Raw genomic sequence first — 15,254 nt, forward strand, 5'->3', positions numbered from 1 at the left:
GTGGGACTCTTGGTTCGTGGCGGAGCTCGGGTGGTGAATAGCAGGGTCCACAGAGGGGGGTCAGGGTCGCTCTTTCCTTTCCTTGTAGAGGGCCAGCAGGGACATGTTTTCCACCTGCACAACCTGCTGCTCAACCCTCCGCCACAAAAGAACTGCACGCTCAACAACAACAACCCTCAGAGCCCTATTCAAAACCTTGTCAGAAACCCGTGGAGAACTTCCTCCAAGGCCCTTCTTCCTCACTCGACTCTCAACCACCACAACCCTGTCAAAAACCTCAGAACAACCTTCGTAACAACCCCCTGCCTCAAAGAGTGCTGGGGAATTTATGGACCTCCATCAAATACATACATTATATATATATATATATATATATATATATATATATATATATATATATATATATATATATATATATATATATGGGACGATCTACACGTATATATATATATATATATATATATATATATATATATATATATATATATATATTAATATACGTGTAGATCGTTCCTTCCCTTTTGTATAGCGGCGGCACAACAGGGGCATGCGTTGCGAGGATCTCATAGCTGGGTTTGCTTCCATCATTTCTTCTTCATTTCATTTCTAACTTCATTCCTACTCTTCTTTTCTGATTATTCCTGAGGTAAATCTGAGCCACGTGCACCTTCGCTGTGAGATGGGTCCTCAGCAAAGGCCAAGCAGGCATTACACTGGACACATCTCCGAAGAAAGCACACCTTGCACTACGCCCACGCTGCACGGAACACGTACCGAGGAGACGGAAGAAACAGCACCTGAGAAAGGGTGCTCAAACACTACATGAGCATCGACAGCACAGAGCTCCCGTGCTCAAGCGATCCCTCAATCGAGGCCGATAATAGAAAGGCAATACCACGCCACGTTGTGCACGATACAGGTGGCACGTACTTTTCAACCCATTTCTGGACTAATTATATCGATCGGGTTTCGCCGCACGCACACGATAGCAGAATCGAGCGAACACGAGCGCTGGCAACGTGCGTAATAGCGGATCTACGCACACTGTACATGGGTTGGCCATAACATCGTACCTTCGGTCCTCGCTGGCGGCCGCGGATGTTCCCCACGGACGGCGAACGTCTTCTCGCCTCTACAGCCAGCGAAACTGCGTCAGGCAGAGGCATCTTGTACAGCTCGGGTTGCGTGGCGCATACGGAGCAGGTGCGTTGACCAGCGCTGGTCGGGGCGCCCGAGCAGGCATGCAGGACCGACGCCACTCTCAGCCGGTCGTCAGGGCATGGCCTGGGGGTTTTTCAGGGTGATTCATGGTGCGGAGTTCGGTGTCGGCGATTCGTGTCATGTCGTGAGGTTGGAGCGGGATATTTTTGCGCGTGGGGTCATCTTGCCGGAGATGGAATGTTGCCGTTTCTGGCCATCGCGGCAGGGCCGCGCAGGGGGTCGGGGCCAATCAGAGCACCCGATTCGTTTGACAACACAATGCTTTGGGGTGGCCCCCCCACCCCACACCGCAGGGCCTATAAAAGTCCGAGCAGAGCCATTCTCTCTGCTCTCTGCTCTGCCTCACCTCCCACTCAAGCTGGACATCGACTCCATTTACTGTGGTCATCACTTTGACTCCGCGTCCTCTTCCCCGCCCACACGACGCTGACTCCACCCACCCACCTGGTCCTGCCTTCCACTCACTGACTCCACCCTCCCAACTCAAGCCACTCCTTCACGCCCACGGTCTCGACACGAGCTGCCCAAAGCAAGAGACGACGCACCAGCTGTCAGGCGGATAGCTAACAGCTCACCGGATGACAGGATTGGGGCAAAGCCTTCGGGACCCCCAATCTTTGATAGGAGGGAAACCACGGGGTAACATCCCTGGGTCAGATTGCGGGAGAGTGTGTCGGAGTGGTGCTGAGGTGTCGTCCACCAGACGGCAGTCTCCTTGGGTTAACCTGAGGCGGTCCCTTCGGGTGGGTGCCTGGAATGTCCTATCCCTAAGAGAGGATGATCACCTGTCTCTGTTATCATCTGAGCTCAAGCGTTTGGACATCGGGATTGCAGCTCTCTCTGAGGTTCGGAGACCGGATTGCGGCGAGATAATGGTGGGTGGTTACACCTACTATTGGTCTGGTCGCTCTGATGGTTACCACACCCAAGGAGTTGCTGTAGCTGTGTCCAATAAGCTGACCCCAATGATAATTGAGGTAACACCGGTCAACGAGCGTATTATGAGATTAAGGATTCGCCACTCCTTAGGTGTCATTTCCCTGGTCTCTATTTATGCTCCGACTGAGGCGAGTGATCTCACCGTGAAGGACACATTCTACGCCACACTCGAGTCTGTGGTTGATCAGTGTCCCAGACGAGATACACTTCTAGTCTTGGGGGATTTCAATGCATCGACTGGAACTGATAGGGATGGTTATGAGGTGTGTGTTGGTCCCCATGGGTCAGGAACTATGAACCAGAATAGCACTAAGTTCCTTGACTTTGCAAGAAGTCATGGACTTAGGGTGGCTGGTTCATGGTTTCAGCGCCCGCAAGCTCATCGCTGGACTTGGTATTCCAACGCTGGCGGTGTGGCAAAGGAGATTGACCATGTCCTCATTGACGGTCGTTGGAGGATGATCCAGAACTGCAGGGTCTACCGGAGTGCTCAGTTCCTCAATACTGACCACAGGCTTGTTGTAGCAACTCTAAAGCTGCACCTTAAATCCTGGAGAATGGTACCATCCCAGCCTAGGCTGGATGTTGCCAAGCTCAGGGATGAGAGAGTAGCTGAGGAGTTTGCGAACAGGCTGAGTGGACACTTGGGGGGTCTGGGTGCTTTGGGGGTCCTGAAGAGTTGTGGAGCACCTTCAAGACCACCGTCCTTGATGTTGCCGGTGGATGCCTTGGAGTTCACCGCAGGGCAAAGAAGAATTTTGTCTCTCAAGGGACACTGGATACCATTGACCAGAGTCGCAGGGCCAGGCTGAATGGCAGAGCTGAGCTGTTCAGGGAGCTGAGGCGTAAAACTGTACGTGCACTGAGGGTGGACAAGGAGGCCTATGTGCGAGGAATCTGTGAGGGGGTAGAGCATCACCTGTGGACAGGTGATTCTCGTCCCGCTTACAGGGGAATTCGCGCATTACGTTCATCCAAGCCCATCCCTCGGAGCACTGCAGTTCGAGCAGAGAGTGGTAGGCTCTTGACAGAGGAGTCTGAAGTGAAGGCCCGCTCTGCCGGTTACTTTGAGCGGTTGTACCAGGCTGATCCCCCAGCTGTCGAGTTGGACGTCAAGGGTGTTACAATCCCTGTTGCTGACCCTCGAATCAACTGTGGTCCACCATCGCTTGTGGAAACACGGGCTGCGGTGAACCAATTGAAACGGGGCAAAGCTCCAGGGATCTGTGGCATCCATGCTGAACTTCTCAAGGCTGGTGGAAATGCTGCACTCGTGTCGTTGCATGCAGTTTTGTGCTCTGCCTGGAACACAGGCATCATCCCAACTGACTGGAAGAGGGGCCTTGTTGTCCCTCTCTGGAAAGGGAAGGGTGATCGCCAAGACTGCAACAACTACCGAGGGGTGACGCTGCTCTCAGTGCCGGGCAAGGTCTTTGCTCGGATAATTCTTGATAGGGTTCGCCACCATCTGCTTGAGCACCAGCGTACAGAGCAGTCAGGCTTTACACCAAAGAGGTCAACGATTGACCGTATCCTTGCACTTCGTGTACTCACCGAACGCAGACGAGAGTTTCGGCAGGGGCTGCTTGCAGCCTATGTTGATCTCTGTAAAGCGTTCGATTCAGTGAATCGGGATGTCCTCTGGAGGATTCTTGGTCTTCGTGGGGTGCCACCGAAACTGATCGATCTGATGTCTGAACTCTACTCTGGTACTGAGAGTGCTGTGAAGTGTGGTGGTACCATCTCTGACTTATTTCCAGTTGTTACTGGAGTTCGTCAGGGATGTGTACTTGCCCCCACACTTTTCAGCACTTGTATGGACTGGATTTTTGGGAGGATGTCGGAGAGATCAAGTTGCGGTGCATCGTTTGGCAATGTCAAGATCTCGGACCTTGATTTTGCAGATGATGCAGTCATCTTTGCGGAGACTTTAGACATCCTCTTGGGGGCCCTGGAGGTGCTGAATGAGGAGTCGGAGCCGTTGGGATTACGGATTTCTTGGGTCAAAACTAAGATCCAGGCTTTCGGTGACATCTTGGATGCTGCTGTCCTGTCTGTGTCTGTTTGTGGTGAAGATGTTGAGGTCGTGGATAGATTCACTTACCTTGGCAGTGATATTCATGTCTCCGCAGGTTGTGAGCCGGAGGTCAATAGACGTCTGGGTCGGGCCTGGGGAGTCATGGATTCACTGGATCATGGGGTGTGGCGCTGCCGGTACCTGTGCGGAAGGACGAAAGTCCGAGTCTTCAGGTCCTTGGTACTTCCAGTCTTGCTCTATGGGTGCGAGACTTGGACTTTGACCAAGGATCTGAGACGGAGACTTAATTCCTTTGGTACCGGGTCTCTTCGGAGAATCCTTGGCTATCGCTGGTCGGATTTTGTGTCCAACGAGCGGTTGCTGAGAGAGACTCGGATGAGATTTGTAACCTGCATAGTCCGTGAGCGTCAGCTGCGGCTGTATGGACATGTGGCTCGTTTTCCTGACTTTGATTCTGCTCACCAGATTCTCTCAGCGAGGGAGTCTCATGAGTGGAGGAGGCCAGTGGGCCGACCACGTGCCTCATGGTTGCAGCAGGTTGACCATCATCTCAAGGAGATGGGGATGGGCCTGGCATCTGCCTGGGGGATGGCCAGACGGAGGCCCCTGGAGTACCGGCGGAAAGTGGACGCAGCGACGCGCTGTTCTGGCACATGCTCCCATACCTGACCTGATATAAATATATATTGTTGTAGATTTCCGCCCGCCGGCGTACGGGCGGCCGCGTTTAGCTAATAGCGGCTGCGCTCGCCCACCGACGTAGCAATCTCGTCGCAGCTTTCAGAACAACACTGAAATCCCGCTACGAGTGCGTTTTTAATGCACACCACAGCCGAGTCAACACTCCACCCGCGCTACAGGGTCCGATCGCTGAATGGTCGATTTACCTAATTAATCGCGCGGGCAGACTACCGAGAGACTGTACTTCATTGGGGCCTGCTTGGAAACGAGCCGCTTTAGCAGCTCGCTCCGTTTTGGGATAACCGAGTGGGGTATTATCGCGAAAGCCGCGTTGGATCCGATTCTATTATCGGCTATTAAAAAGCCAGCTATTATTTCGAATGCAATTATGGCAGTTCAATTAGGGAAAGGACGCAACGAACGGGTCAACATTCACACAATGACATTTATTACACAGACGACACATATGCAGTCATGTATGCAATCAGGCGAGGCAAGCAAAAGCAATGCAATGTACAAGCACGTATGTAAGCAATGGGGGTAAGGGAACAGGACACGAGCAGAAAGAAAACTACAACCGTTTGTCTATAGTTATTATCGTACACTTAACCAGGTTTACTTAATGGACACGGCGCCACAGACTCTCATACAAAAACCCAGAAAGAAAAGGAAAGAAAATCGTGACCGTGAGGTGCATTATCGGGCTCTGTCCTTCTCGATCCGACCTTGTCACGACCGACCCAGAGAGCTCTGGCGTCTCGGCGCTTTCAATCTCGTTTTCCCCGCTCCCGTTACGACTGACCCAGAGAGCTCGCCACCAGAGAGCCAGAGCGCGCGCGATCCAGTGAGCGTGATCCAGCGAGCGCGATCCAGCGGGCGCACGCGATGCAGGGCCCAGAGAGAGACAAGAGCTTCAGCATACATGCACACACACACACACACACACACCAGAGCCTCCTCCTTATATCTCGAGCTCTACCCGCCCTCGCCTCCCGCCCCTTCTTCCAGCACGCGTGGGAAACTTCCAGAAGAAGGGCATTTTTTTCCTAGATCGGGGCCTTTCTTTTGACTTTTTTTTCATAGCTTTCGTTGGTTTTTGTTCCTCTCGCAGGGTTATTAGTTGGGGGGAGGGGGTAAGGCCGTCGGCGGTTCTCCCTCGACGAATGCCAGGCTTCTCGCAACCGTGTGCCGAGGTGGAAACACGGTGGTGGTTGTGGTTATGGTGGTTGTGGTAATGGTGGCGTGGCTGGAGTTTTGTGGTGGTCGTGATGGTGGTGTGGTTGGGCGGTTGTGGTTAAGGTGGTTGTTGTGAAGGTGGTTGTGGAAAAGGTGGCTGTGGTTGTTGAGATGCAGTTGGTGGTGGTTGTGGTGGTTGAGAGGCGATTGGTCCAAAATAAAGATAGCCAAAGAATAATCCTACCTCAAAGATCACAGCCCGGTTGCAAGAATAATTCCCTCTCGACCTCGATGGGGAAATATATCTGAACACAGACTTATCGACATAACTGATCTCTGGGATACGTTTATGGTGTCCAGTGAATTTCCACAACCGTAATATATATATATATATATATATACATATATATATATATATGCATATACATGTATATATATATATATATATATATATATATATATATATATATATATATATATATATATATATATATATATATATATATATATATATATGTATATATATATATATATATATACATATACATATATATATGTATATGTATATGTATATATATATATATATATATATATATATATACATATATATATATATATATACACACATCGACTGTCATGGCCAAAAATATTGGCACCCTTGCACTCTTTTCAAATAATGCACTGTTTCTTCCAGAAAATTGTTGAAACTAAAAAAAAATCTTTTGGTATCCACATATGTATTTTTTTGGTTTTCAGTGGAACAAGTTGTGCACCACAAGTGCAGTGAAATAAGTGGTGCACCACAAGTGGAACAAGTGGTGTCAGGCACAACAACCCCCCCCCGCCCCCCATTTAAGGCATAAAGTTATTTTGGGGATCAAATTTAAATTTGACAAGTCTGAAGACGACGATGGTTCACAAGCGGTATTTGACGATGTAGATTGTTTCAGAAGTGAAGGTTTCTGTGTGCAAAGTTTGAACAATATCAGTAAATGCACGTCCAAGAAATGGTTGAGGACGTGTTCAACACTGGGGGGGGGGGGGGTTCCAACTAAAATGGCTGCCAGTCGGCCATCTTTGAATGTGTCGCGAAACAAAATGATGTGCAGATATATCCAATCATGTGTTGTCTTTGTGCCAAGTATGAATAAAATTGGTCCATACATGTCTGAGATATGGTTGCGGAAGCGCACACACACACACACACACACACACACACACACACACACACACACACACACACACACACACACACACACACACACACACACACACACACACACACACACACACACACACACACACACACACGGAAATCGAGACCAAATCCATCAGCTCCCATTTCGGACCATGTCCAACAAGGGCTAAAGGGGGGGGGGGACCTCCAAAAAGGAGGAAGTAAATTTCCTCTGAAGATGAACATTCGCTCATTTAACGTTTACCCATTTCCTCAAGCCTGGTCCGACAGGAGCACCTTCATCTCTGAAATGAGTTTTCCGGGTTTGATTCGCTACCAAACTGTAAACCGTCGGACTGATGTTTCACAGGCAGAGCAGTGCATCAAAGAGTCCGCAATCCCTCGGATGTACGTTAAGCTTTGTATTGGTCAATTGGCATGAACTGGACAACTTGAAAGATCCCACAGTCTACCACTGAGTAAGCGAATCATCAGGGGCACATTGACGAAATTCCCACTCCAAAGTGTCGCAGTACAGCATCAGCAGCAAGGTCGTGCCTCAGGAATGAAGCAACCAGCAAGCCAAATTCATAATGTCTGACATGCAATAACAAATGACATCTTTGTTCCAGTTTTTGCTTTCCTTACAAAATGGTGTAACACAAGTGAATTAAAAATTATCAAACATCACAGATAAGGGATGAATGTGGTGGGATCTTGTATTTTTTTTCTCCACAGCAGATGGTGGAGGAGTATGGTTAGTTGAGCTTGTAAAAAACAAATTCAGTTTGTTTGTGGGGAAAAGTACATTTTAAAAGAACCATCACCTGCATAGACGCAGACCCATTTCCACTTTTCCCAAAGAGAAGGCATGCAAGACGATTTCCCCAACCACCTCCACTTCTTCAAAGCTCAACAAAGATCCAAAATACACGAGCTTCTCCAAAGATGAACATAAAATAGGTCCATGCCGTGGCCCATTGCCATGGGGTGCAGGGATGCTTTCATCCGTCGGGTTTGTGAAAAACGCTCCGATTGTGCTGGTTAATAGGGCATGGCGGCAGGTGTGGTCATCATACTTGCTACATGATAGGAACACCTTGAAATTGTTCTGTGGGGAGAAGAACAGACCGATTACCAAATTGTTGGAAATTACGGTGGAACAATGTTAGTCTTTAAACGGCAACAAAACGCAAACCTGAAGTTTAGCAATCGAGTCCAACGTGTGCAGCTGCTGTTTGAGCTCAGACCGTGTATGATCATCTGCAAACAATTGTTGAATTCAATCCACAAAACTGTTTTTTGAAAGCAAGAGATTATTCCCACACTACAAGAAAGCAAACAATTGTGAAGTTTAAAGTAACAACCTGTGTGGGCCACCATAAATGTCAACACTTGTACACAGTGACGAGTCAGCAATGTTTCTCGAGTCTGAAAGTGGGGAGGAGGAAAAAGTCCAAGTATTAAAGTCAAATTAAACTGCATGAACTGGAGTGGACATGTGTGAATGGAGTATGTAACATTGAGGACACATACTCCATTAGCAATTAGAGGGAGCTCTGCACCAGCTCTGAGTCGTGTGCGTTTTCCCCTTTCTCGGCAACTGAAAAATCACACCATGCTAGGGCTGGGGCCTCGGGACTCTCAGTCTGGCTAAGTATTCCACAGAGGACCTTCTGCAGCGTATTCCCTAATGTCATTATGCGTTTTGATTAAAGCATGAAATGATGGACTTGTGAAAGACATTAACCAAGCACGATTGACATTCCACTTTTCTTCTTCTTCGGGCTTCCATGACGATGCTGTCAAGTCGTTGTCATCTTTCATTCTTATCACATGTTCAATCCATTTCCATCTCCTGGTCTTCACTTCATCACTGATCTTTATTACATTGGTTATTTTGAGTATTTCTTCATTTGATATGACGTATAGCTATCTTATTTTTAATATCCTTCGCAGACATTTGACCATAAATATGCCAAGTTTCCGATTGTCCCCTTTGTTTATCTTCCAAGCCTCACATCTATATAATAGTACTGATTTGACAAGCAAGCAAAACACTCTTCATTTGATTTTGGCACAGTTTCAAAACTATGGTGCACAGGGGGTCAAAATTGAAGCACTTTGATCATGATGAAACTCATTTTTTCTGGAAAGTAGGCATACTGAGCTTTCTAAAACTGTATAGTTTTCCGGTGTTTCATACGCTTAGGTACCAGATAATTGCAATCTAAAGTAGCGGCGATGTGTTTTTTCATGCATTTCACACCCAAACATAACAGTAAGTATCTTCTCATATATTGCTTAGCAGTTTATTTGTTGCCAACGCAAGGGACGACGTGGTCACAATGCTTTAGATTTTATCAGTTTCTGCTGCATTCGCTGCCGAATAAAGCGAATTTTCAACAATTTAAGCACGAAAGACTCATATACTCCCTCCAATTTGTACTTTCCCAATATCTAACCGTCATATTGGATGGAATAAACAAGTTCTCGATGCAATTGACGATCAGTTTTTTGTATAGACTAAGTGCTACAAAAGCGTGACGTTTCAGACATTTAACATCAATATTTTCACCCCCAGCTGTTTCATCACTGGTTATGGTATATCAAAAAATTATCTCATTTGTTACAGCAGAGTTTGTTCTTATAGTTTCAGTTAGTTTTTTGTCAAAATTCCAAAAGTTCCAAAATCGTGACGTTTCAGACAATCAGAGGTCCATAATTTCATAGGACCTTGAGACAATTCGAGCCATTTTGTCTTGAAGACCAAATGTTTTTTTCTGTAAATAGACATCTTCAGCTCTCATATAAAATCAACAGTTGTTGATATCACATTTTTGTTGTGTTATCGGCCACTCAGAAAAGTACTGAACAATTTGTAACGCGTTTGCCAATTTTCACGATTTTGGCTCATATTGTCTCTGATGTACATTTTCCAATACAGCGTCATCACAGGTATCTCAAATCGTGGGCAGTAGTATACAGTTGATACTTGCATGGAAATCTAAGGCTTCTTAGTGCTTTGAAGTGTTGTTTTGACATCCGTTTTTTGATAACTGACTATTTTGCACCATGGAAAAAGCCACTTTTTTGAGTTTATATGTTTTTAGTTTTTCATGTATCGCTTTCATATCATACAAAGTATATATTTTCTGAAAGCTTGAACCTTGTTCTATCTGTTAAACATCACTTTAGCTGAAAATAATCATCTGTATGCTCACACTAGGGGATTAAACATGGTTGTTCAACAAAAGGGAGTTTTGAAACTGGCCCTTTTCCTTGTATAAATGCTTGAGCTCCATAATTGCTTGAGTTTCACGAAGAATACCAAAGTTTAACAAATTCTGTTCCTAATATCTTCTTCTCCTCCTTGTTGATGATGGCCCTGAAATAAGTGTACTTATCTCCTTAATTTAGATGCTGGTCTCCAATTTGAATTCTGTTGTTGCTTTTACTATTTATCCTCAAAACCTCTGTTGTTTTCTGTATTTTGAGCCTGGTTTTTGAAGCAAATAGATTCATTTTTGTTTGCATATGTTGGGAGCTAGATGACAAAAGGGCAATGTCATCAGCAAAGTCCAAATCCTCAAGTTTGGTTGTAACACTTCACCTTATGCCTGTGTTGTTGCCATCTGTTGTTTTCCTCATTATCCAGTCTACTACTCGCAAGAATATAAAACCAGACATTACATCTCCTTGCCTCACTCCTGTTTTTACTATAAATAGTCCTGGGGCTGAGGGGGGTCCTGTGTACAATCATATATCCTGTAATTTTGACTCTTGATCCTTGTAGGGGACCCCAAGGAGATTGAAAAAAAACTTGGGTGGACATTCCAGATGTGGGGCAGAAAGGTGTAATTCAAGATGGCATCCAAGGAGGCCACCGCATCATTATAACCAGTATAACTCCATGTGGAATTGTCCTAGAGTGATAAATTTCGTTTCTTTACCTAGGTTTTTGGGGTCAAGGAATCCATTAAAATCATTTGCAGGGTTAAAAAAAAAGTACGGGACAATGGTGAAATCCAAAATGGCCGCCGCGTCCTTTCATCTGGCCTGTCATGGTTCAGAATTGAGGAAGAGGAATAAATTTGGTGTCTTTATATGGGTTTTCGGGGTCAAGCATTTCACTCAAACCAATAAATTTGCACAAAAAAACAATGGGTCATTGTTAATTTCAGTACATGGGCTCTAATTGATGATCCAACAATTCGTAAAATGATGCAACTGGATAAGATAGAGTGCCTGAGAAGCTGACTGATGTCTAGTCACATTTCATTCGTAACAGATCAACTAATATTCACCTCTCTTTTTTCAGGCATTGAATGAAATGGAAGGGATTCCACTGAAGAGGCGCCGCTCAGAATTTGCTGATGTCGACATCAAGAAGTGAATTATTTGTCAGATTGACACCAAAGAATCAACATGCAGCAACGCAGAGGCTCGGATGAAAGTCCTAGAGGCTGCTAGAATACGTAACGACTTGGTTGCAAGGAGGCTACAGCAAGTCGATCATGAACAGTTTGTCTATCATGTGAACAACAAATGTTATAAATCATACACCCTCAAAAAGACACTGACTAAACTTGAAGAAGAACCGTCAAAAGCGGTGGAAGAGCCGGAAGAACCGGAAGGAGTTGAACTGGTCCCAAACCCATCTGTGAGCCGAGCAACCTGAGCCAGAATTGCACCACGAGCTCCTCCGTCTACTGATATACCAGCTTCTGAAAGGAAATGTATGGTGTGTGTCAATGTAAAGATAAAAGGAGACCGACAGAAATTCAGGATTTGTGAAGATGTATGCGCAGAAAAGTTACTAAAGGTTGTGGTATTCTTTCAAGATGAAGTATACTATCGAACAAGTGACCTGCAAGATGTTCACTCCGTCTTTGGGTCAGATATATATTGTCACAAAAACTGCATCCGAAATTATCTTATTAGGTACGACCGTGCGAAAAGTAAATTTGACGCACCATTCCAATAGTTTAGCAAAAAATAAATGTTTTGCAAGGTTGTTAGAGAACATTGATTTCGCATTCAAAGGTGGACAAGGTTTCGCCTTAAGCGACCTCCGTAACAATGTTAATGGATTCAGCGATTCCCAGGAAACGTTTTCGAACAGAGACATTCGACTTTTTCTTGAAAGTCACTGTGGCCAAGACTTGAACATTTCCAGGCCTACAGAAGCAAATAAGTGTGCCATGGTTTTCTTAAACGCCAGTCCAGCAGATATGGCTGACGTCATTCGGTCAAGCAATCCCATCACTCAATGCGCATCAACTATTGGGCATGCTCTTTTGGACTTGAATTTTGATTTGCAAGGCAAGTTTTGCGATTCCGTTGATCTGCAGGACTCCTGGGATAATGTGAATATCCCAGATGAGTTACTGACTTTATTGTGTGTTGCTAAATTATAATAGAAATGATCTTGAATGCAGCATGGGTAGCAATAACAACTCTCCATTGAGCGATGATGACGATACCTCTGATGAAGAAACTAGTAGTAACGGCAGTGCTCATTCACCAAAGCTGAGGAAACTAAAGTCAGTTTTCCAGGTTCTGTACTTGATGGTCCATAATGGTAGACGCAGGACACCACTCCATCTGATATGCGCAGAAGGAATCCACACAACATGCAAGAGCAAAACACTCATCACCTCTCTAAACCATTTAGGAATATCAGTGAGTTACGATGAAATTCTCCAGTATCAGACTGATTTGGCAGACTTCGTTTGCACAAATGGAACTGATGATGTTCCTTTGCCAAGCCATCTTAGTCCAGAGAAATTCGCCACTGCCACATTTGATACTTTTGATCACGAGGAGGCGACGCTATCGGGTCTGGGTGGGACTCATGACACTGTTTCGGTTTTATATCAGGACAAATCAGATGGTGTTCAAAGGAAGCCACGAATTTCGGAAACTGGTGTAGTTCATGGTCCAAAGTCATTTCAGAAGACACTAAAATGTCAAGAGCTAAAGGACTTCTTCAAACCAACAAAGAAGGGAGAGATACCCAGTGACCATTTAGTAAGTAACTCGACATTAAGTGAAGGATGTAGTAGGGAAGGAAAAGATCTTGCTTGGTCACTAGCCCGGATGAATTTGTCAAATATAGAAGAAGGCTTAATCAAACAGGACTGCGATGAACAACAAATGCCATGCTGGAGTGCCTTCAACTCAGTTGTCACTGATGAGAAACTTCATGAAAGGATCGTAGGCTTCTTGCCAATTCTACCACACCCGGTCACAGAATACAACACAGTGTATACCGCTCTTAAATTTTTTCAGAACGTCTTGGGACAGCTAAGTCAGAACCACTTGGCTATAGCATGCGATGAAGGTGTCCACAGAATCGCACGAGAGATTATGTTGTGGCGCCAAGGAGAATTCAAGGACTTGACTCTTTGCCTAGGATCGTTTCATTTACTTAAGATTGACCTTGGTTGCATAGGAAAGTATCTTCGTGGTGGTGGTGCTGAGAGTATATGGATCGAAAATGAAATATTTGGTCCAAATACGACCCAGACCATCTTGGGAGGTTCACATTATGTTCGATCTCTAGAAGGCATGACTCTCCTTTCAGAGGCTATGGGGAGACTCCAATGGAGTGCATTCTTTGAGAAGCATGGCATAGAGAAATATGTGGAAGCCGCTCGAGTTGCTTAGAGAAATGAAGCAAGAGGTGTCTGCAAAGAACAAGTCGAGAAGTAAGGAGCTCCTTAACTCTTTCTTTGGACTATCGGGAGACCTGTTCGAGGATTTTGAGGAGTTTAAAAGGGAAAGGAAGGCAGAAAGCAAAACGTTCTTCTATTGGGTTAGGTTTATTGAAATGGTTCGGTTGGCACATGACCTTGTGAGGACTGACAGAGAAGGCGACTGGCATCTGCACGTGCAATCGGTTGAAGCAGTATTGCCATATTTCGCGGTCTTTGACTCGATCAACTATCTGCGGTGGTGTTCTCTCTACCTGGAGGACATGAAAAAACTACCAGAGAATGTACCGGTTGTCCATGACAATTTCATGGCTGGGCGTTTTGTAGTGAAACGTTCTTCCATCCCATTCTCTGCTGTTGCTGCCGACATGTGTCTGGAACAGACAATCAACCGCTCATCTAAGACAAGTGGGGGAATCATTGGCAATGTGAAACGGAAAGAATTCGTAACAAGATGGAATATCATTCACCATGAATTGATGGCGGTAAATCAAACCTTTCTTGAAGTCACAGGTGTACAGTTGAACAATACAGAACTGAGTGTCAATCATTCATTCAGTCGTCGGCAAACACAAGAAAATGAATGCAAAGTGGACAAGATGATCGCGTACATCCTGAACTATGAAAATCCATTTGAGGTGAAGCAAACAACTGAACTGAAACTGCATAACTGTCTCACCAGAGTTATCATGCCAGATGAGATTCAAGATAGTCTATTGTCTGTTCAAGAAACCGGTCTGAATTTAGACAACACGTTCAGAAAGGAGCGCCTGGTGGAGAAGACAAAACGACTGAGTGACACAATCAACAGGAACAATGTTAAGACATTCACAAGTGCCGAGGGAAAGAAAGTATCAGCCCCAAAAAGGAAACAGAAGCAGGACAAGAAGGAGTTAGGTGTTGCACAGAAGCAACTGGACATTGCCAGGGTCCGTGGGTATGGTGCCCAAGAGGTTTTCACGTATGATCTGGTCAAAACTAGTTACTTATTTAGTGATGAGGATGGACTCATGAAAAAACCGACAAAACATGAGCTTATGAAAGAACTTGAATCAAATATTACAGCAGGTGACGACATAGCTCCTACGCATTGGACGGATATGCCAACCAGATACATTGTCGACATTATGGCTTATGTGCGAAAGCTGAAAACTTCCTCCATGAATACCTTCGGAGAATTGTGCAAGCAATTGCTGAGCATGATCCTTGGGGTTTGCAAAAATGCTTCCCGCATTGACTTTATCTTCGATTCGTACATGGAACGATCAGTGAAAGAAAGTGAACGACTCAGACGAAATCAGAA

At 45.5% G+C, this 15,254-nt stretch overlaps 1 protein-coding gene across 2 annotated transcripts in view; it reads right to left on the reverse strand.

The window, feature by feature from the left end:
- KNTC1 (kinetochore associated 1) overlaps positions 1 to 15,254 on the reverse strand; it is a 185,212-nt gene that overhangs the window by 100,419 nt on the left and 69,539 nt on the right. For both annotated transcript variants that reach the window (XM_085852909.1, XM_085852910.1), the window contains exons 32-34: positions 8,600 to 8,663; positions 8,431 to 8,495; positions 8,060 to 8,343 (exon numbers count right to left, since the gene is read on the reverse strand). In XM_085852909.1, coding sequence (XP_085709035.1) covers positions 8,060 to 8,343; positions 8,431 to 8,495; positions 8,600 to 8,663 — 413 coding nt within the window. The remainder of the gene's footprint in view (positions 1 to 8,059; positions 8,344 to 8,430; positions 8,496 to 8,599; positions 8,664 to 15,254) is intronic.

The sequence above is a fragment of the Eptatretus burgeri genome, chromosome 13 (genome assembly GCF_056783735.1).
Source record: "Eptatretus burgeri isolate ZD-2024b chromosome 13, Ebu_testis_v1, whole genome shotgun sequence".
Taxonomy (NCBI): Eukaryota; Metazoa; Chordata; class Myxini; order Myxiniformes; family Myxinidae; genus Eptatretus; species Eptatretus burgeri.